At 42.3% G+C, this 23,188-nt stretch overlaps 1 protein-coding gene across 7 annotated transcripts in view; it reads right to left on the bottom strand.

Moving 5' to 3' along the window:
• Nucleotides 1–23,188, bottom strand: part of CUX1 (cut like homeobox 1) — a 272,558-nt gene that overhangs the window by 65,176 nt on the left and 184,194 nt on the right. The window contains exons 11-20 of one of the 7 annotated variants that reach the window (XM_059487084.1): nucleotides 21,723–21,911; nucleotides 16,174–16,232; nucleotides 11,137–11,185; nucleotides 10,038–10,134; nucleotides 8,306–8,977; nucleotides 7,288–7,353; nucleotides 5,805–5,906; nucleotides 2,805–3,631; nucleotides 1,248–1,413; nucleotides 527–583 (exon numbers count right to left, since the gene is read on the bottom strand). In XM_059487084.1, coding sequence (XP_059343067.1) covers nucleotides 527–583; nucleotides 1,248–1,413; nucleotides 2,805–3,631; nucleotides 5,805–5,906; nucleotides 7,288–7,353; nucleotides 8,306–8,977; nucleotides 10,038–10,134; nucleotides 11,137–11,185; nucleotides 16,174–16,232; nucleotides 21,723–21,911 — 2,284 coding nt within the window. The remainder of the gene's footprint in view (nucleotides 1–526; nucleotides 584–1,247; nucleotides 1,414–2,804; nucleotides 3,632–5,804; nucleotides 5,907–7,287; nucleotides 7,354–8,305; nucleotides 8,978–10,037; nucleotides 10,135–11,136; nucleotides 11,186–16,173; nucleotides 16,233–21,722; nucleotides 21,912–23,188) is intronic. The other 6 variants (XM_059487088.1, XM_059487086.1, XM_059487087.1 and 3 more) reach the window with 6 other exon arrangements.

Here is a 23,188-nt window from a genome sequence, read left to right as displayed (position 1 = left end):
TGCTGCATCTGCTTTTTAATTTATTTTGATTTTTTGAAAATGGAAAGGAGAAAAAAATAAGGTCAGCTGGGAATATTTAACGAAGCTCGAAACAGACGTAACGTGGTCTGTTCCCCACCTTTGGATTAACAAAGCAGATTTTGTGCAAAGGAGAGTGGAAAAAAACCTACCAGCAAGTGAGGCAGCTGCAGTATGTGGATCACATTACAAACCAAGGGCTTGTTTTACAGCCATTGTCACATGTCACATTGATAAGCTGAACTATGGCAAAAAAAATCCCTTACAGAGCCAATGATCTCTAAGATCAGACAGAGTCTCTTTACCTAATATATGCAGCTAAATATGTGTGCTCCCTACATCTGCCATAGCAACAAGGAGAGAAGGAGGAATTAACTGCATTAATAAAAAAAACTGAAGGGACTCCTGTATGATACAACAAAATGTGAGAAACCTCTCAGCATCAAAGCAAACGCAACAAAAGCACAGAGAATTATTTCAGAGCAAATCATTGAAACCAGCTGATTACCTGAGCTTGCACATCCCTGCTGTAGGGAATCCTGTAATGATGTCACAGAGTGAAGGACTAGATAAGAGAGGAGAGGAAAATCAGGGAACAATAAAAGGAGATGCCAAACCACAAACTAAACAGTAAGCAGGCTCAACAAATAGCAAAGTGCTGATCTCGGCAAGGGCTCGCTGCTCAGTTAACTCATGGCACAGAAAGGTGCAGCCAGGCCAGGCTCCAGCCTGGCTTTTTGGGGTCAATAGGTACTAGGTGAAGAGACAGCCACAATAAAAGTGTCATTGCAACCCAGCATTCCCCCTTTAAAGCTCAGTTTTCCAGCTCACCTCCTGAGACAGCAATCGATATTCTCCCTGGAACAATCCAAATCCCCTGTGCAACCCTAGGAAACAGCGCACAACATTTTCCAGCTCTTTGGCCAAAATTTTTGGGATTGTGTGTCATATTCATGCCTAGATAATATCACCCTAACGAGGAACTTGATAACTGCTGCTTATCAATTACACATAAACGTTCATAAACATTCCCAGCACGTCCCCTTAGGGACTGGCTGGGCTGCCAGGGTGGGATGGTGCCACTTCCATAACGCCTGGACCAGCACTGGTGCAAGGCTGGCTTACTGCAAATTTAAAAAAAAAGTAAAAAAATACAGAAAATAGAAAAAGAAAAAAAAAAAAAAAAATCCTCCTCCTCAACTCAAACAACATAGTGGAATTTTAATTACCTTGTCCTTGTTGCTGCCCTTGTGCAGGCAGGACACACTGTCCCAGCTCACCATTCAACCAGAGCTGCATACGAATAAATGGTTCTCGGCCTTTTTGGGTCAATTTGCTCCATGGCTTTGGCCTGGAGAGCATGTCACTGACACTTCCTTGGGACAGCCCCAATACCTGAAGTGAAGCAACCAAGAATGGCACGTTAACACACTGGCAGTGGAAACGGGGGGAATTTAAATCATTTTGGTTTCCTTTACTGTATCGCTCAAATTGGTTGTAAATGGACAATTATAAAAGCTGTAAAAATTGGACAATTATAAAAACTGTTTTCTGTGGATGCTCAGATAGAAATGCTTTTCTTGCTGCCGTGTTGCCTTCTGAAGGAAGGTGGGTTTTTCCTGTAGGATCTGGGTGGCAGCAGCCTGGTGAGGGATTTGCATGCTTTTCATATTTTGTGTCAAACAGTTTCATCAGTTTTAACAGGAAAAACACCGAGTCCAGGCACACACAGGCAGATGAAACAGGCAATGACTGGCATGTATTTTGTTCTCAAACAAAAATAATTGGGACTTTTGAGACTAGGCCTATATTTGGTTGATTTTTGGGGGATGAATTATAACGATGTGTGTTTTCACCTGTAGCAGCAGCTGCTCCACATAAGTAAATATTTAAGAATACAGCTGAATGCAGGGGGAAGGGGGGAGAATTTCAGACAGGCAGAATGCAATTACTTGCTGGTATTCAGCACAGGTACAAGAGTTAAAAATCATACTTAATGAAAGCTGCCATGGGATCTTTAATGACCCCGAGAGGTCAGACTTTTCATTTTACATCTTAGTGAGAAGGTAATAGTGCGATGCCAGCTCCTATTACACTTTTATATTGATTCAATTCTTTATAGGGAGAAGAAACAACAAATGTCCAACAATTTTTACAGCCTGGGAGTGGTTTTCTGGTGGTTAGGGACCCTCAAAATCCCACGTGCTCAGTGCTTAGGGCTCACAACGTGAGAACTTCAGGGAGCCTTATCTGTAATCAAACATTGCTCTAAAACATCTCAGAGCACACTGAGGTACTGAGCACCAGGTATTAGAAATGACTTGGAATTCTTGACTTCAGACTAAGGAGAGTTAGGGGATTTTCCATGTGTTTGTTTTAATGCCCTTGTGCACATTTCCAAATAATAACGAAAGAGGAAAAATGCTCTTGTGTCCATAATCTTTGCTTATAACAAAGTTAAGACTCTCCAGTCGTGACAATGGCATTACTCAAATATTCCACAAATTCATTACATTAAGCATGAAATATTGAGTCTCAGCAACGTTTGCTTCAGCTTTCAAGTTTTCTAAACTCGGGGCCCCATTCCTAATTCCAAGTGGCTGAAGCCAATCCCTGTATAAAAACCCTCGCAATTCCTACCACACAGAGGGAAACTAACACTTTGTGAGTTTTGAAATACTTCACACACGGAGCAAAACCATTTTTCCACAGGACCCCTCTGGCTCTGTAAGGAGCAGAGGGCACAATCACAACACTGGTGAAACAAGAGAGAACCACTTCTTTACCTTTTCCCCAAAGATCCTTTGGCAGATGCCATTCTTTGCTAGCTTTTCCTTGACCTGCCGCGTTAGCTCTATGGTATCCACCTCCTGGTACATATAAATCTCATACTGCTCGGGTGTCAGTGGAGGAACCGAAGGTTTGGATGGCTTGGACAAGGACACGATAGGGGATGAAGGGAGGGGGCTATTCTGTGGTGTCTCACTGCGACTCGCCCCAGTCATGCTCAATTCAGAACTCTGCGAGTACGGAGATTCCGCGTTTGGCCACTCTTTCCAATACTCGGAAGAAGACGGTCCTTGGAGCTGGCTACGATCTGGCCTAGTCTGATTGCTGACCTTTTCTTTTCCACCACTGGCTTCCTCAACTTTTATATCTTCAGGAAGAGCTGCATTTCTTCTCTCATGCTGCACAGTATTCCACCAATGGTCCTTCCAAACACCACCACGTCCCAACTCATTTTTAACATGCCTCAACATACCCTGGGCAGAATCACTTATTCCATGAAGCTCTAAAACAGGTGCCTCCTGAGGCTCCTTTTTGAGCCCAGAGAGGTTCTGCAATGCAGAGATACTGGAATCAGTGACAGATGAATGTTTCTTCAGGGATATGGCCAAAGGAGAATAGCTGGAAACCGAAGACATTGCAGGTGTAGACACTAGTTTGGGGGACAGGATAGAAATGTCAGCTTGAGATAGAGGTGGTGTTTTTAAGGCAGGTTCAAGGGCAGCCTGCTGTGCCTCCATTTCCCGTCGGGCTTGTTGCAGAATGGATCGAATTGCATCATCAGAATTGCCACTGCTAGAGGCAGAAGGCGGCTGAGCCGGCTCAGCTATGAAAAACAACCAAAAGACTAAATGCAACAGAGGAAAATGCTTTATATTCAACACGTGCTACTGTAAACATTTCCCTGACAGGGGAAAAAAAAAAAAAAACAAACCCAAAACAGGGCTGAAATACATTTCTGGATGGGAGGGAGGAGTTTTCACTAAGCAAAGATTTGCACTTTTCAAAATATTGTAAGATTTCCAAAGTCCTTCACTGGAAAATTTTGAGAGTTGCCAAAGTGCTGGATGTTTGCATGCACAGATTCAGCTGCACAAGTCTGGGATCACTTGCCCTTCCACCATTGTAAAAATTTTCAAATAAATGCCTTTGAAAATCAACCCTTCACTTCTTCTTCCCCCACCCTCACATGGTCAATAACATTTTATAGCTGCATTTACAAAGTTATTTAACCTTTCACTTCACTCTTTTCTCCACAAATGAATTTAACACGCACTCAGAACTGAACATAGCTGCATTCACCTGGACAGACTATTACAGTATAAATAAGGTGAGACCTTTTAAATTCAAAACCACAACACACAAATTACAACAAAGACAGAACTTTAGGAAGGGATGATCATCGTTATTCCACATGACAAACTAAATATGCTCCTGCTTCCTGATTTCTTGTACCACAGCCCCAACCACTGAAATAAACAGCTCTACCAGAGCCAGGCTGACACCTGGGCATCACCCTCTCCCTTATCTGAAGCTCTAGGATGGAATCACAGGTGCTTTCAGCAGAGATAAACCCCAAATGCAGCATTCCAGTGGGGAACCAGGATTTGGGTGGCTGTGCTGCAGCAGTCAGGGATGAGCAGAGACTGGAACGTGGGTGGGAATTATCTCTGCAGAGCCAGGAGGTTTTGCAATGGCATCTGCTTCTATTTCAGTCTGCACTGAGGTCCCCAGTGCTTGGGAACCAGTTCCTCTGAAAGCTGCTCTGCAGAGAACAGGCAAAGTGAGGCACCAGGTGGGAGCAGGGAACCCCACAGTGCAAGGAGTGGCCCCAAAGTGAAATAAGATTTCCAACACTCCAGTAATACTAAAACTCATCTGAATGCATTTCTGAATTTGCCTCCCTACATTCTTTCCTGTCACACACTGTAAAATACATGAAAAGCTAAGAAATAGGAAAAAAATACAGTGAGACTATCTCTGCTGTTTCATCTGCTGGTTTCACAGGGAGTTTTGAGGCCAAATTAATATTTGAAAGGAAGTCTGAGACTCTCGGATGAAACATGCTACTGAGTAACATTCTTGCAGTTTCCTGCACAAAGCCCATATTTTTCTCTATGTAATAATTTCCTGCATAAAGTCATATTATTTAGATCATATATTAACTAGTGTTTTATACTCTGCCACGAGATTAACTCAGTTTTCATTTGAAAGACAACTATCCAAAACTGTAAACCAGTATTTACTTTAAAAAATGAAATAGAAGTATTGCACAGTAATTTCTACTTCAGCCCAATAGCACTACTGGAACTCTTAAAGCTGAGAGGGCCATGGACTAGACAGAAATGTTAATTACATGACAGCATATAATGAGAAATTAGACTTATCTCAGGCTAAGAGGGATTTTTTGGGAAAGGGAATGCGTTTTGGATTTGCCAGCTCATTCACTGAATACGTTCTGTAACCAAAAATAAAATCATCTAAGAGTCAGGACTGAGTGTGCCTATCTGAGTACAGGATGTACCATGGTGCTGGGACTGGTAATTGCTGCCTGGACTGTGACCTTCACCCCAACAAATCCATCCAGCCCCTCTCCCATGCAGTTGTGTCCCTGGGGCCTGAGTGAGACAGAAGGGAAGAGAAAGCAGGAGCTGTTCCCTTTCCAAGGAGCAAAAGGATTCTGTAGGCTCCCCTCAGTGACTCCTGCAGGTCTGGAGGGCAGCCAGGAGCTCAGAGCTCTCTTTATCACAGGGATAAAGGTGTTCAGAAATCCCACAGGGAGCAGGGCAGAGCAGAGACCCCATCATGCCATGTGTGACCTTAACTTGGGATGTCTCAGACACAGAACAACTCCAGTAAATAACAATAAAAATCTCCAAAAAACTCCTCAAACCTAAACTGAATCTTCTAAGAATATAATTAACTGACCAGAAAGCTCATGGCAATTGTTTTAATTAAATTCTGCAGTAAAAGCAGGCAGAGACAAAATGAGGCTGTACCTGTTTTCTGTACTTGCAGCTCCCTTTTGGCTTGTTCCAGGATGGATTTGATGGCTTCATCAGAGCCAGACTCTGCGGTTCGGATTCGTGTGGTTATGTTACCTGGGGAGGGAAAAAAACACAACTAATGACACCAGGAAAACTCTTATTTGGCTGTTTTTGTAACACAAACACACACTGGATGTGATACATGGACAGCACAACCTGAGGACAACTTGCACAGGACCTTTACTAACATTTACATCACATAAAAAAAGTACTTAACATAATAAAAGCAAAATATCCTCGTTGTGCCTGTCTCTAGCTGCCCCAGAATGGTGAGAACACCAGAGGAAGAACTAGGTGGTCATATATTTCTGTTCTGTGGTAACATATATATAGATCTATTCTTTTTTCCTTTTCTTTTCTTTTTTTTTTTTTTTTTTTTTTTTTTTTTTGGAGGGGAAGAGGAAATAGAAAGGGAAACGAACTGGAGGAGAAAGGAAGAAAGTTAAAAAAAAATAAGCCCAGGAATCAACTTAAAAATGGCATCAGCTGCTAGGCAAAGTAGGATGAGTATACATTCAGCCCAAAACAGAATTAAAAAGTAACTAGATAAAAATAATTTTTAACTTTCTAGAGGTTAATACATTAAGAGAAAGAGTCATTTAAATGCAGATACCATTTAAGTACTCTCCAGCTAAGAGCTATTACTTGGTTGTTTGGTTTTGCTTCTTTTTTTTTTGTTTTGCTTTTTGTTTTTTAACCTCTAAGGGGAAGAAAAGGAGGGAAAACTGTGAGTGCTACTCCACTTAACTGCATTTTCCATTATGAGATTATTGTTTGTAAGCAATTGAGGTAATTTGTGACTGGAGTCAAAATAACTACAGACTTTTGATGTACCTGCCTTTGTTTTTCCTTCTTTCTGGTCTCACTAAAAGAAAATCTCTGAAAGTAATCTATGACAAAAATGTGCAGACTTCCTGTTCAGTGGTAATTTATGGATCTGATGTTCACTTATCTTGTTGCCTTTTTCATATATAATACTGAACTAAGCATCACACTAATTTAGCAGTGTATTAAAGTGGAGTTTGTCAGCGTAAGCCCCATGAGAAGAAAGAAGTAAGCCTAGAGCAGCAGAAGCAGTATGCAATTGATGTTATAACTGTGCAACTTTCTCCCTCCAAAACCATAAAAATAGCAAAGAGAGCATTTCAATAGATCTGATGACTTTATAAAGCCACTTCCTTTACTTCTCTCTCTTTATCTGTTTTGCAGGGGGGATGGAAGAACTATCCAAACAGGGTTACGTTAGTACAGCAGCAGCAGAATTAGAAAAAGCAAAGTGTTCATCTAACCCATGGTTTGTTTTATACTTACTGTCTGTTTTTCTATCAGATTCCAGGCCAGAATCAAACTGCACAGTTTTAAGGAAACACACAGCTAAAGCACACTCCACTTCCTAGGGATTGACTGCAAAGAAAAACACCTGCCTGTGACGTACCTTCAGCCCCATTTCTTCGTTTCGGTACTTCCTGAAATAGTCTGTTCAGGTTCTGGCCTGGATTCTCTGTTGAAAAACAAGTTTGGTAAGAACAAAACAATCAGGGGATGGTTGCTCTGACATCACGGGCTGTGTGACATGAGGAGCTGGCAGCCTGGCCCTGAGCTCTCCTGGCCCCTCGGGCCCCTGAGCAGGAGGAACTGGCTACTTGGGAAGAAGCAAGGCTGGCTGATTTGTTAATAAAGATTACAGCTATGTTCGGAAAGGAGATTAGACAGATATAAATAAATGTCTAGAGATACCAAAAATGAAGAGGTTAAAGATGGGCAGATAATCCCCTCAAGTACAATCATCAAAAGGAAGAACAGATTATAAATCTAACAGTGTGTGCTTCCAATTAAACAAAATCTAGGAAAACCCTGCCTGTCCTGTCCAATATTTCTTCACTGTAAACAACTTACTTTTCAGTTTCTCTAAATGTAAATCTCAGCCTTAAGATGAATCACAATGAAATGCATGTTACTTCTTAAAATCACTGCCTTAAATATGCAAAGCTGCTTTAAACTGGGATTGTGTTTTAATTACTCATCTCATGCATCACCTGCCCTATTTTGTCAGAACACTTTGGGGGAAAAAACATAATCACACAAGACACCACAAAAGCCTGGTCTCAGTAAATAACCTCAAATAAAAACCCCCAAGTTTTTCTGAGGGCTGATACCCCGAGTAGCTGCTGACCCTTTTGGCTCCGTGCTGAGCTGTGGCACGGAGGGGGCGACAAGTGAGGGCTGTGAGTGTCCCTGCTGCTCACTCCTGCTGACAGGCACCAACCAGTGGCTAAAAAAAGCACAAGCACAGATACGAACCTGCCTGAGTGCTGCAGAGCTGAACTTGCTGCACCTGGCACCTGACGTGGGTGAGAGCAGCAGCAGCAGTGCACAAACAGCCCCGGATGGAGAAGCTCCTGGTTTGGAATGTTTGGAGCCAAGAGGAGCAGGGGGGGCTGGGGAGCTCTTACCTCTTTGTCTGCCCTGGATGCTGCGAAGAGCCAGGATGTTCTGCTCGTCCGACAGGAACTGCTTCATCTTATGAAATGGCTCCTTGCCTCTCACAGTCAGTTTATTCCATGGCTTTGGCCGGGCCAGGATCTCACTCACAGACCCTTGTGACAGTCCCAACACATAATGTCCAAATATCCGCTGTCCAATATTGTGCTTGATCAACTGCTCTTTCACCTGACGTGCAATTTCGGCCGTGTCTATCTCCTCGCCTTCGGAGATGCTCCCAGCACTTTCTGACTGGCTGGGAGATGGGGCCATGCCATTTACATCCGGGCTTTGTTGTAATGGACTTTGGGAAGATATGGAGTTTGTGCTGTATGGACCTGTTGGAAAAATCATGCTTGTGCTTCCTGCTTCCTGCATTGCCTTGGAGTAGAAGGACTGCATTAGCTGTCGCTGGAGGAGAGAGTTTAGTGCAAATTTTCCTGTGGAGGCCAGGGGTAAGCTGGGGCTCGCCAGGGATGAGCTGAAAAAGTCTTGACTTAAACCCGTTGGTGAGAACTGGTGTGTACCATTAGTATTGGAAGCCTGCTCCCCCGCGTTGCGGAGCAACTGGGAAGGAGGGGAGGCCGGCAAGGTTGCAGGACGCTGACTCTCAGGCTGGTCTTTCCCTTTTCTCCTGGCTGACCCTACAAGGAAGGTCAAACATAATGCATTATGGGGGGTCAAAGAGGGAAAAACCAAGATAAAAAAATGCAAAGTTTGCCCCGCAAAGGGAAAAAGTGCAGATTGACACGGGCCAATGGAGTGGCGGTGGGAGTTTTGGTTTTTGTTTGTTTTTGGTTTGTTTTCATTTGTTGGGTTTTTTTATTTTTTAATTTTTTTGTTTGTTTCATAATTGAAAATTTTTAAGCCAAACAAGGCCCCCAAAACAAACAACATGCATTTCATGTTTGCACCTTTCTTGTATGTTGCAGCCTGGAGAATCCCCCTTACAGACATTAACACTAGAACAGTTACATGAAGTGCAGTGATACAGTTAAATAAATCCAGTTACAGACAGCAAGTCTCTCTGTTGTCTCTCATTCAAGATATGACTCATTGGACCTGACTGAACCCAAATGCAGCAAACATTTACATTTTGGAACAAACCAATTTGAATAAAGGAATAACCATTAGGTGGATGCACCAAGATCGCTCAGTTAAAAGTCATAAAACACTTCAGAATTCAGTAATCCCAGGGCCAGTGGCAACTTTTAACTTTCTTCCAGCTGCAAAAACCATCATTCAAGAATCTGGAAATTCCATGACTTGCCATTGAAAAAATGTGCACACAAGATGTAAAAGCCCACATTAGGAAAGCCAAACAGCAAACACACTTCGCTGGGAAGAATGGATTTTGTTTTCCCAAGCTGACCTGCTGGTGGTATATCCAAGTGTATCAGACAGGGAGACTGTGATCTACATGCATAACACTGTGTGTGGGGGAAGGAGATGGATTTGTTCCCAAAACACAAGACAGCCTCAAACACTGGTACAGCCTGTAATGCCTCTTCCTTAATAGCCTCTCTAACTCTTACTTCAATATCCAGCCTACAAAACTACAGAAATCCAACGTTACGCAGCGCTCCTGTTGCTCCTCAATCCTCCTGCCATGCATGAGCTCAGCCACTCAGCTCTCACTCAGCCCTCCCTCCCAGCACAGGCCAGCAGAGGCACCCAGGAGAGGCAGGATTTGGGTGGACCTACCGCTCAGGTCGCTGTTGGTGATGTGCAGCGTGGCGTTCTCCGACTGCAGCGAGCGGTTCTTCTCCAGCAGCAGCACCTCCAGCGGCTTGGATGCATCCTAAAGGAAACCAAAGGGGGAGGTTTGTTTCTCAAAGCACTGAGAATATCATTCAGGCACTCAAAGGGATTTCAGAGGGAAAAAAATTAACAAAAAACCAAATGTTTGACTGGTTTCTAAGGGCAGTGAGGGAGTTTGCTGGGCACAGAGCAGCAGGAATCACTCCAGGCTCTGGTGGGAGCCACGGAACAGATTCACTGTTTAATTTTCATTGTAAATCGTTCATCAATTCTGCATTATTTTGAGATGTGTAACGGAATGTTTTCTTAATCCTACTTATTTTTAAATGGCCCTGGCACACTTTCAGTTTGACTTCTTTTAATCTGATTAAAACAAGAGTTAAGATTATATTATTCCTTCTAGGTCAACGGACCCAAGCTAAGCATTTCCTTGACAGGCTGCATTTCAGCAGAAACAGTTTGTTCAAAATAACATCAGTAAGAGAAACCTGCTATTTACTATCCCCTAAATATCTAACCCTTGGATCATTAAAAAACCCATTGAAAATTAATCCCAGGATATCAATATTCAGTTTGGATTTCAGAAACAGGAATTTAATTCATAACCTTTAAACTGAAGTAAGATTAATTTGCTGGAACAGCAGAGCTTTCTTACTACTCCAAGGTTTGTTTTCTTTTGTGAAAAGAAATTTTCAAGGCTAACAAATACTTAAAAATGCTGAAGTCCTTGCACAGTGTGCTGCCTGTACAACAACTCCAACATCTTTAAAAGACTCAACTTCACAACATTCTGGTTTACCCACTCCAGCACAGCTGAAATGTCACTTTGTCCTTGACCACTTAAATGAAATAACCAGGCAAAGAAAAAAACAAACCATCCAGTTCAGCTTTTTACATAAGAAAACATCAGGGAAAGCAAGGATGGACCCAGAAGCCTCAACATCAACAGGAAACTGTCAATGTCAACAACAAGGAATTGCAAGACAAAATTTTTGTTAATCAACTGAGCTACTGAATAAGTAAGAAAACAAAAGTTCAGTACCTGCGCACCAGAGCTTTCAGATGGTGCAAACTCCATGGATTTCAATATACTGTAGAAGGCAGAAAAAAGAAATTATTTTCTATTTCTCCTTTTCAGAACAACTCCACTAATGAGCATTAACATTATCATGTCCTGTTCTCCAGTAACACCACAAGTGATGACAACTTTCCTTGCAGTAACACAATCTCCTAATGAATACAGAATAACTCCTCAAATCAGTTATTGGATAAGAAAATTTTCTCGAGCATCATCTAAATCATTCCATATGCAATCCCACCAGGCCAGTTTAAAGTGTAAATTTAAAGGTTAATAAGGATATAACATTTTAAGCTGTCAGAAACAATATAAATTTGTCTGTGAAGCTGGAAGGGAATGAGGAAGTTGTAGCAAAGCAGCAAAACAGGGGAATCACCACTACAGTACAGCACTTTACAGAATAAACTCCAGCTCACCAGCAAGGAAAATATGCACAAATAATCCTCCCAACCAAGGCACTACAGGCTAAAAGGCAGTTTTTCATTTTAATAACCCCCTCATTCTATGGCAAAGGGAAGACAAAATGGCCCAATATTTCTTAAGAAATATGAAAGATCCAAATATTTATAAGTACATTAGGAGCAGAATCTGATAGTCTCATTGTCAATATTTTATACAAATAGTGAGCGGTTCAGAGGATGTCTCCCTTCAGAGGCTCTCAGTTAGAGCTGTGTCATCTGGCAAACCAGAATCTTACAGGAATCCAGACTTATTACTGTACTTTGTTGGATAATTTTTTTAAAACCAGCCTGCTGCAGGCAGGACATGAACTGCCTCAGACTGAAGCAATAAATGATTTCAGCTTCTTACTGTTCAAAGACAACATTCATTTGGTGAAGAAAAACGCATAAACACATATAGATGGTGTTTACACAGCATTTGTCATGTGTAAAACACCAAGAACTCTGTGAGCAGGAACAATCTGGTTAATCATGTATTAAACTGCATTAAATGCTGGGGATCATGTATTAAAGGTTTTGGAATTGCCCCTGGATCTCTGGAATGTCCAAGGCCAGGCTGGATGGAGCTGGGAGTAACCTGGGGTAGCGATGGTGTCCCTGCCCATGGCAGGGGGTGGCACTGGATGAGCCTTAATGTCCCTTCCAGCCCAAAACATTCAGTGATTCCATGAAATGTGGAAACTGAGAGGAAAAAAGGGCAGAAGTTCAGTATTAAGACACAGGAACTGGTTCTGGATGCCATGAGGAGTTAGCCAGGCACTCATTAACTGCCTGAACCTGTCCCTGGATTAATCCAGAGTTAGATGTGCATTAAGTGACTCTGGAAATCAGGTCTCTGGGCCATTCAAGATCACTCAAAAGTTATAGCAAACTCAAAGGGAAAAAAGTCATTCTGAGAAAGAGACCTGATGTATCTTGCATCTGTGCATACTCATTGCACACAGGGTTAATTCTGACAGGCATCCCTGAAATACAGTAATTAATGAAACCACAATTTTCTGGCAATCAATTTCATTACATGGCATCACTCAGTGTCACCTCCTGCCTGGCTGTGAGGTGGAGCCATCACCCCATACACAGCACATAAAGTGATGTTGTGAAGACTTTATGTGGGCACAACAGCTCAGCCAAGTACAAACTCAACTTTTTTGTGCTACCAGTGGATTTGTCCCAGTCAAGGGGACAGGATATGGACTAATGGCTTGAATTCTCAGAGACCTTGACACCACTTTGACATCCCAGAGGTGTGACTCAGGTGGCAAATCCCCAAAAGACAAAGTGTTTCTAGGCACAGCTCTGCATCCCAGGACTCCAAGGTGCTGGGGGAGATAAATGCACAGAGACTCATCCAGGCAAAAACCCCAGCCAGGTCTCTGTTCCCATGAATTCTGCAGGGAATGGCCTCTGGAGGACCAGCCAACCCTAATGCACATCCTCATGATGCCCAAATGAGGAGACTCATCTGAATTTCAAACCCAGTTTGAACAGTAAATTATCAGGTGGCAAACATCCCATGGGAAATCCCATTTCAGCTCAGAGCAGTTGTGACCCCACTTACCACACGTGGGTTTGCCACGGGGAGCAATCCAGCAGCATTCCAAACACCTTCCTTCCTCCTGGATATGGCCAAATCAGAAAAAGCTGCTCTCTCCCAAAAGGAGCAGATGTGAGAGGTGCCCTGAGCACACAGTGCTGCCCCAGAACCAGGCTGACAATGGGTGGAAGCATGAACCTGGTGATGGTTACATTTGGTTCTCCACACCAAAATCCTGCCTCTAAAGCCTGATCCTGTCATCCCTCTCTTGCACAGGTGAAGCATTTTGGTTGTGAGCATCTGCTGCCTGCTGGGACCTTCAGGGAGGATCCTGAGTTTCCAGTGAGATTGGTGCAGGAAATGTGTATTCAAACCTTGGCTGAAAACCTACTGACCTCTGCCTACCTGAAGGGGATTCTTTGCTAACTGAATTAACTTTCTGACAATTTCACAGGTAATTTCCTACATAGTTGAAACACAAAATATACTAAAAATCAAGCTGATGGCACCTCTAATTGCCCTAAGAGGAATATTCACTCCAGCAGGTTCATTTTTAAAAGAATGTAAAAGTTAAACATGTCAAAAATGACTCTCCAAATGTGTCACAAAAGACACATTCTCCTCAGGAAAATGAGGAAGCACAACGTTTCTTCTTTGGATTCCACGAATATCTTTGCCCATGAGATCTTGACTCAATCTGTGGCTCAAGATCAGTTACCTGCTTTTTAAAGAAATGATCTTGTGACTTGAATCTGCACATCTAAGAAGACTTGAAAGATCTGACTGTAAAGCAAAGTGTGCATTGGGACAGCTTGACTTTCTGTTTGTCTGATCCTGACTGCAAAGGCAGCAGGGTCAGCCCTGTCGTGCTACTTGAGAGGGAGCTGAAGGCACACACAGAGCTCTCAGATCTCAAAAATAGGTTTAGAAGCCATTGGGCACAAAAGGCTTCTAAGCAGAAGGCAGAAAGTGAAGAATTCTCCCATCCCAGATCTTGACATGGGCCCAGCTAAGTTCCTCCAGTCAGGAGTTGGGCTGATATTGAGACCCTCAGCCCAGCTTGCCTTTAACACCCCAGAAAGGGTTAAAGAAAATACATCAGTGCCAAAACACCTTAAAAATTCATTCTATTCCTGCTGCACTGACAAGATCTCTTTTCTCTAGGTGCAAATGTTACGAGCAGCTCATTTCTGTCAGTGTTGCAGGGCACAAGGCAGGTGCAGCAAGATTCAGTGTGAGGGCTTCAGATTTAGAGCAGCAGATTTTTCCAGCCTCATTTACAGCAAGTCTCAGTTCAGATCAGACTGTCACTGCCAGGGGATGCACTCAGAGCCCTCAGCACAGCACCTGGATTACGTGGAGCATGGGAATGGTGTGAGCAGCTGCTTGGAGGATGCAGCACTGCTAACATCCTCAGTGCTCTCTCAGAGGGTCTCAACCCTCAGACCCTTAACAAGCCAGCTATCAATCCACAAATTAGGGATATAAAAGCTGGAACAGCTGGGAAAACAGGGTTAATTTACTGGCACCCAACCAGTGCCACTTCCAGCAGAGTCTCCCATTTATTTCTCTGCAGGCTCATCCTCAGCAGAAGCACCATGTGAAGCCTCCTGTGTCACAATTTCTCTGATCTGCCTTACCACCCCTGCTCTCATGTAAGTCAGTGTTGTAAAAAGAAAAAAAAAATTAAAATATTGGTATTATCACCAGGAATACAGGGTTAGTATTTAAAGTATAAATGCAAAGTAAGTGAGAATATTCAATGAATATATTGAGTTCTTGGCACCTTAAGTCTGGCTTTAAAGTCCTGGTCCTGTTGTATTAAACCTTTGCATTAAAGCAGGTAGGATTCCAAACTCATTTGTTGTTTCAGCACATTTACATTTAATATCTTATGCAAGAAGCTGGAAAGTTGTAGCCTTATTTGCATTCACTGCTTTACACATGAGGACACAAACTGGCTAAAACCTGAAGCTGTTCCCTTAACTCAGGAGAGGACGTGGATGTATTTACCCCTAATCACTAAATGATGATGCTATTTTGAGCCCAGGTAATAATCAGGTAAAATAACCAAATAAATGGTCAATTCATTTAATTCCAGTGAAAATTATACCCCTGCATCAGGGTGTGCTGCAGCTGGTGGTGAACCAGAACCTCAGCCAGCGTGGCTTGAATAAATCAGCACCAGGGGCTGGGCAGTTGTGGGGCTTGCAAATCCAAATCTGCTTTCCATATTCTCCAGGGATGTGTAAACAAAAGCACATGACTACCAGCCTCATCTGAAATACCTCATTAAACCAGGGAATGGGTTATTTCAGCCTTTTTAAAACACACACAGAAATGCCAGAATGATGAAAGAAGAGATGGGAGTTTCTCGCAGTTATTTAAACCTTGACACTAAACATATTTCCAGTCAGAAAAGTTCTCTTCTGAACCTGACAGCTTATCTTGTTATAGTTTAAAATGAGGCTCTTTTAAGTCTCTTAAGAAAATCCCTTGAAATAGGAAGAGGCTGTTTGTGGCTTTAGTTTAAAACCACAATATATTAGCAAAAATATACAGTGAAACAAGCCCAGCATTAAACTGGTAAGTGCTGAGCACTGGCTGGCAGGAGCAGAGAAAAGGTACCATGGCCAAAGGCTCTGCATGTCATTTTTGGTCCATATGACCCTCAGCTGTTGGCTGGAGACTTTTAAAGACTGGTCCACCTAAAATACCACAGATTTTGAAACTTTTTTCCCTTTGTGGACAATAGTTTCAGTGGCTTTTATTTGTGGACGTGTTTTATTTGCTATTGTGATCCTCTGCTGCAACAAAAAAGAGCACTCTCAGATATAGCAGTTCCACTGGTTCTGGATGCAATTTCTGCCAATATTCCCAATTTCCTCGTCTTTGTGGTTTTGACTGAATTTTTTATTGTTCCAAGAACACAGATTTGTGGCTTCATTTAACAAGCACTGTTCAACCAGAGTTTGTGAAAAAATTATGTAAGCATTTAACACTTACTTTAATTCTTTCTTAACCTCTTCATAATCAGCCTGTCCTTTCAGTTTTTCTTCCAGTTGCTTTAAAAGAGAGAACATGGATTTAATTATTTACATTGGTTTTTTTTTCTGCAGGCTTTGAAAATCATCTTCAAATTATTCCATATATACAGCAGCGCACAAGTGAGGGTTAATGACTCATACCTAATTTACATATATTAGAAAACAAACTATAACCAATTAAACGTAAACACAATTATACCTCGCTCATCCTTTGTTTACAGAGTGCCAAGCATGACAGAATTCAGTGGGTCCCAATTTGGCTGCTTGCAATGTCACTGTCATGAGCTCAGGGAAGAAATTGGGATGAAGGTATTAAAAAAAAAAAATAAAAAAATGGGGCAGCTGAAATTTTCAGGGAGATTGAATAAACAAGCAGGATGCTTTGGCACACACTGTATTCTTAATAGGACAGTTCTTGATAACCTTATCTACATGATAAAAAGAGCAGACTGAAGAAGCTGTTGTTGACTGGAAGGCTCCTACAGCACCTCAACAGCTGTACCAGAGGTTTTACAAGCATTACTGAGCAGAGAGGGAGCATTGAGGCCACCCCAGCTGCTCTGCCCCACCCAGGGTGGCCCCAAAGGCTGAACCAAACCCCCTGCCACCATCCAGAATGCAATGTCACACACTTGGACCTTACCCAGCTCCCACCAAAGTGCTCATCACTACGGGGTAAATGCTTCAGGAGGCCTAAAATGTATTGATACATAATTGATGCAGTTATGGTGCTTGCAGAAGCCACATAAATTGCAATAATTTCTTTGCTTAGGGCAGGCACACCTGATCTAAGCAAAGAACAGAACTTATTGGCTTGCAACTTCCATGGATAAATTCAGGCTAACTGTGCTTCAGTTCATTTTTGGTGTTAAAACTGGCACAGAATCCCAAAGGTCACGGGAAACAGAAATAACACAAGGACGTATCACCTCAAAGACAGAGAATCTACTTTGAAAAGGAAAGGAATAGATGACATGAAAAAGAAAAATAGGACTTTATGTCCAGGAGAGGCTGCCTTCAGGGGAGAAGGGAATTCAAGATCCGACACCCACTCTGGGGCTGCTCTTTGGATGCAGGAGGAAGGCAGGGGAGGGTTGCTGGAACTTAGATAATTTTAGCAAAGCTGTTTAAAATGCAGCAGCCCAGCTATGGGGCATGGAGGCAGGGCTGGGGAAACACAATTGGGAACCTGCTCCCTGTGCTGTCTTCCCTATAAAGTCAGTGTGTGGGTATCACAGAGCTGAACAAACCCCAAAATGATGCAGCACAGCAAATCCATGGGCTGAGTCATCTCAGTGATTTAAATGAGGTTTCTTCAGATGCCAACAGCAGCATGGTGGGGCTCTGTGGGACTTTATTCTGCCATTTTTAAAGGATTTCCTACCCAGCCCTGTGCAGCTCTCACACTGCTGACATTTCAGCCCTGCCATCAGCACAGCTGTTAAGGAGCAGTGACAAAGTGGACAGCCAGGTTACCAACCCACAGCCCTCTCAAGGCCCTGTTCCTGCTGTTTGCCACCACAGCCCAGCATCCTCAGCACTGCTGAGACAGGAATCTCCTGCAGGAACAGCCACCCTCAAGGAGCAGCTCTTAATGGACCCCAGGAGCTGCTGCTCAGTGTGGAATTTGCACTCTCTGGGATATTGATGGAACAAGAGGCTTCTTATAAAGGTCTCGTGTCTTTTGTCATCAGTGGCTGTGCAGTCATTCAGTTGTGTTAAAAATAAAAATGAAATGTCTGTTTTAGCTACAACCATTTTTTTTTCACCTGGAATAGATACAGGGCAAGTTTCAGTAGTTTTTTTCTGGCGTGTCTTGCCTTGCCAAATTCCAGTTATTTTCTGGAACTATAGGAAGCACTGACTTTGCTTTAGATAGCAGACAGTGCTTCAGGAAAATCCTGCTTGATGTGACCAGGAAAATCCTACAAATACTAAAGATATTGGAGGTTTTGATAATTTACAACACATGTTGAAATCTCATTGTGGGGATGTACTACATAGTCCCAGGGCCTGAAGTTTCACATTTTGAGGAGGGTCAGCTACACCAGGCCAGGAGCTCCAGCAGCTTTTCAAGCTGCAGCTCAACACTGAGCAAGACACAGTGACTTCAAGGAGGTGGAATTTTTAGTGCATCAGGTCAGGCTGGAGAGGGATCTCTAAATGAAACCAGTGAGCCAGAGAGCCCTTGGTGCTGGGAGGAGACTCAGCATCAGGGCTGAGAGTTTTCCAAGTGGTCACAGGCAAGGGGAGGAGCTGCCAAACCCCAAGACATCCTTCTGCCTTCCCTGGTTTTGTCACTCCGTCCTTCTGTCTCTGCAAATCCACTGCAATTCAACCTTTCCTTAACTCTGTGACTGGTAACATTTTGGGTCTGGAGCAGAGGAGCTTTTACAGCAGGAATAAATGACAATTTATATCACTTCTCAGTATGAAAAGGACCAGAAAAAATTTAAAACAAGCAATACCCTGGATTAATATGTTAATTACTTATGCAAGGGTATGCTAAGAAAACAGCCTTTTTTAGAAACAGAGTAAACCACAAAAAAGCTAAAGATTCCCATTTTAATGGAATCTGTATTAAATGTAATTCTGTGCAAGGAAGTGCTATACCCTGGAATATTTAGGTACAAAACACAGGTAGAAAAATAAAGAAAAATAAGAGATATTGACAAAATGCAGCTGGTTTGGACTCTCAGGTACTTGCTACAGCAGTGTGACAACCAGCAATATTTTACTTTGGGTTGTATAAAAAACACACACATCCATCATTCCCAAGTACCTCATACAGAGATTGTTGCCATGGAAAACCTGCACCTAAACATCTCCTTTAGTAAACAATATAAACTAACAACTGAGGATGCAGTGCCTGGCTAGAAACAGAACATTTAGGCACTTGGCATCTTCCCAGTCAATGACTGTTTTAAAATGTATTAGTATGGTAATTGTCTCCAAGAACCCTGTAAAATGCACAGAACATGGGATAACAAAGGTTCAAGCTGTGAGACAATCTGGAGGAACTAATATCTTGCACTAAATATCAACCTGGTTAATTCAGACAAAATATATACCAATGACCTCCAACACACAAAAATGCAGGAGCCAGAGGGCAGAAGGAATGGACTGGTGGCTTTCCTGCATATTCAATTTGCAAATATCCCATGTTAAAGAATCATCTTGCATCTGAGGTGTGAATAAATCCATGTCAGAGCATGCAGAGATTGGGTCCCTCCTCATGTTATTTAGAAAATACAAACACTACTGTATTATTAACTAAACTGGCACAGGTAAATAGCAGGGGCTGTGTTGAGGGGTTTAAAACATTTCAATAACCATTAGATTAACACTGTAGTGCAGTTTAGAGTGATCAACTACATTACTGAATTTTAACTGGGGAGCAGAGACATTCTAGCACCCAGCCACAAAGGGTTAATACAATTAGAGTGAGAAAAGTCTTGTTACTAGAGGACATGTTTTGATTATTAGATCAGATGAAGATAAAGAAGCAATAATTTTGAAAGTATTTCTGTATTGTTTCATTAAGTCATAGAGTATTAAACAATTCCCCCAAGATACAGGTTGAGAACATTGCTTTAATTTGTGAAAACTGTGAGTTGTTTTCTGTGGAGGCAACCATTAAAATCTCTGTTATTTCAGAAGCAATTCCTCCATAATCAAATAGGAGATCAGCACATTATCACTGAGATTTGGTGCTTTGTACAACCCGTGCCTGGCACAGACTTTCCCAGCACTTTGAGGTGAAAGCAAGTATTTGGAAATATCTTTATAGTTGCAATAAATAAGGTTAAAGAGGGTTGAAATGACCAAAACTTTATCAATAGAGGCACTGCTTCAGCCACTATCAACAGAAAGCTAAATACAGAGCATTAGCCAGGCAAGGCTATGAGAAAATGGAAGGAGATTACTGAAATGAAAATCAAAGACTTGCTCTGTCATTTCTATGATCCTACTCCCTTTGAAGTTAATGGCTAAACTAATACTGACCTCACCAGGAACATGCTTTATTCCAAGAAAATCTGTCAAGTGCAAGGATTCAAGATATTTTCTATCAGGCTTTATGAAAAAGTAAAATAAAAAAATCCCCTGAACATGGGTGTAGCCAGCAGAATGTGTCCCTCAAAACCAGGGCAGCTCCTTTCTCCCTCAATAAATGTGGTGCCCACATGGTGACAGGTGGGCAGGGAGTGATACTGTCAATGGAGTTACATAATAAGTGTCCTTTGCTCCACTGGATTTTCATAAAAATTCTGCAGAGCTAGCTTAAAACATGCAGAAAACACTGACTGCAACACTTCAGCTTTCATTCCTAACAGGTCTCTCTCCCTGTGAATTATGCTGCACCACAGCAAAACCAGTAACTGCTAAAAAATGTCAGAATTAGAGCAATTTGTAAGAGTTTCAATTGAACATTAAATCATTCTGATAGAGCAAAGCTGCCCACGCCACAGTCAGAGCTGAGTGGGAACTATCAGCCTCCTGCTCTCAGAAAACTCTCAGACTATCAAACCTGCACAACTACCAAGTCTTTAATGGAATAGATAAATTTATCTTGTTTACACTTTGGAGCTCATAGATGGTGGAACAATGAAGGAGACAGGAGTTACAGGAAACTGATTCATACCCCACGTCAGGAATCATTTCTCATGCTCACTCAGAGATCAGGACTGTGTGGGCTCAGCAAAGGGAAAGTGAAACTGCCCAAGAGAGAGGTAAAAGGGTCATTCAGAGAATTCTTAGCTGTTCCTTCTGGTTCTAGTGCAGTGCTGCTCTTTTGCAAATGAGTATAGGGCCAGATTGCTAATTATAAATGGGAATTATTGTGCAGCAAATACACAGTTAAAAAAAATGAAATGAAAAAAAAAATTATTATTGGTAATAATAAATAAATAAATAATTACTTAAATAATTAAATTATTCTTATATAAAAGTTTTCTCCATGTCCTGATTTTACTTGTTTCTATGCCCTAAATGATAAACTAAAATCTAAATGATACACTTCCCATTTCCAGTGGAGAGAAATGGAGGGGGTAGCAGGCACATTGAAAGATAAACCAATTCCTTGCAAAATCTTCAATATGTATAACTGCAATGGGAATTAAAAGTTTGAAAATCTAAGAGGGATTTTCTGTGCTTTTTCAGTTTAACTGTTTCATTACATATCCATGCTCAGTGTCTGTTGGGGCTTGGTGGTGAAAACTAAAAGGTATCCTAAAGGTAGCCTTGTCCAATGTGCAAAAATACATTTCTAAACAGTGAGGACTGAGCCTTTTAGAACTTCAAAAACCTGTGATCCCTTAAAAACTATATATTCAGGTAGTGGAATAGGATAGGTTTGAAGGTCCCTTCTAACTCAAACCATTCTGTGATTCCATGAATGCCACAGAAACCAGAACTCAGCTACACCCTGAAGGAGCCAACAGCTCAGGACCACAGGAAACCCCAATCTCTTCATCTCTGAGATGTTCTTTGGGCAGAACCAAGCCTTACTTTGAGTGTGCTGTTCTTGGCTGTCAGCTGCTGCTCCAGCTGGGAGATTTGGCTGCTGGAGTTCTCCCTCAGCTTGGTGAGGCTGCCCTGGAGCCTCTGCACATCCTCGACGAGCTGCGCAATCTCGCGCTCCTTCGCCGCCAGCTCCACTTCCAGGCTGGAGCGGGTCAGCACCTCGATGGCCTGCTCCTGCAGGGAAAACACCATCAGGGCACAGAAAGCAAGGAAACTGGCAATTCCTAAACCTGGCACTCCTCTGATTGACACTGGGAATGTGGAAGATGGAATTTCCTACACCCCAAACAGCTCTCTGGGAAAGCGGGGATAACAGAAGGAATAAATTTCCCTATTTGGTAAGCGCACTGGAAAGATGCAGCAGTGAAAGTCAAAAGATTCTATTTAGATCTATTTATTATTAATAGCCCAAGTGCTTTGACAACTATGAAAATCTGTGCTTACAAAATACTAATCAGATAAAATATTCTGAAGTAATGGAGCAGAATTTCTTAATCAGGAACGGCAGGGCCATGTGCCTGTGGCTCTCTGCATGCACACTGCACATTTCAGGCAAAATTGTCAAAAATTGCCCCAAACTGCTACTTCCAATGAACTTGATCCTTGCATGAAAATTGTTCATGTTAACATTATTGCAAGCATCCCTCCATGGGGAAGAAGAGAGATGTGACAGCTCTAAGACAAGGCCATTCTCCCTTTGGTCACCACTTTCAGAAATTCCCTTTCCTAGATCTTCCTTCTTCCAGTTTCCCACAGCTGTAAAATCTGTCCTCAAGTCTGGAACTGATTTCCTGGGAGGACAAGGAATCAGAGTGGTCCAGAAGGAGGCAGATCCATTCAGGAAAGATAACAGAGACTAACTGCACCATCTCTGTCTCCTCCTGTGCTGGGAGATTACAGCTGGGATGCACTGGGGAGCTCTGAGCCTCCTCCATGGATAAAGTGAGGACAGCCTTGTGCCTGTGTGGGGGGCAGATGCAGCCCAAGGAGGGGCACACATTCCATTAAAGAGCCCAAAATGCATCTGACAAAGGTTAATGGCTGTTCCTCAGAAGCACCAGTGAAGGAGGAGAGAATCCATTCAGCAAGAGGCAGATGAAGATGGTGAGCACTAAACCAAAGATCTGTGGTGAAAGAGTTGAGAATTCACCCCAGTGACACCTTGACAGCTGAAGGTGACACTGCAGCAGACTGAAATATACTTCATATTCTCTTTTCTGGAAATACAGGAACAACAAAATCCCCTTTTCCATATCTTCTAAACATTCAGCTTGATTCTCAGTGACTACACCCTGCTGCACTCACAGAAAGCTGCATGTACTAACAGCAGTTAACAACACTCTCCTATTACACTGAATTATACTTTTAACTTGAAAAAACCTCTAATTTGCTTGCATGAAACATCACAAGTTGTATAATCATCTGCTGCTTGTGCCTATTGAGACTAGAAC

Source organism: Ammospiza nelsoni, chromosome 21 (genome assembly GCF_027579445.1).
Source record: "Ammospiza nelsoni isolate bAmmNel1 chromosome 21, bAmmNel1.pri, whole genome shotgun sequence".
NCBI classification, from domain to species: domain Eukaryota; kingdom Metazoa; phylum Chordata; class Aves; order Passeriformes; family Passerellidae; genus Ammospiza; species Ammospiza nelsoni.
The sequence above is the reverse complement of the archived record's forward strand: the minus strand, read 5'-3'. Positions and strand labels throughout refer to the sequence as shown.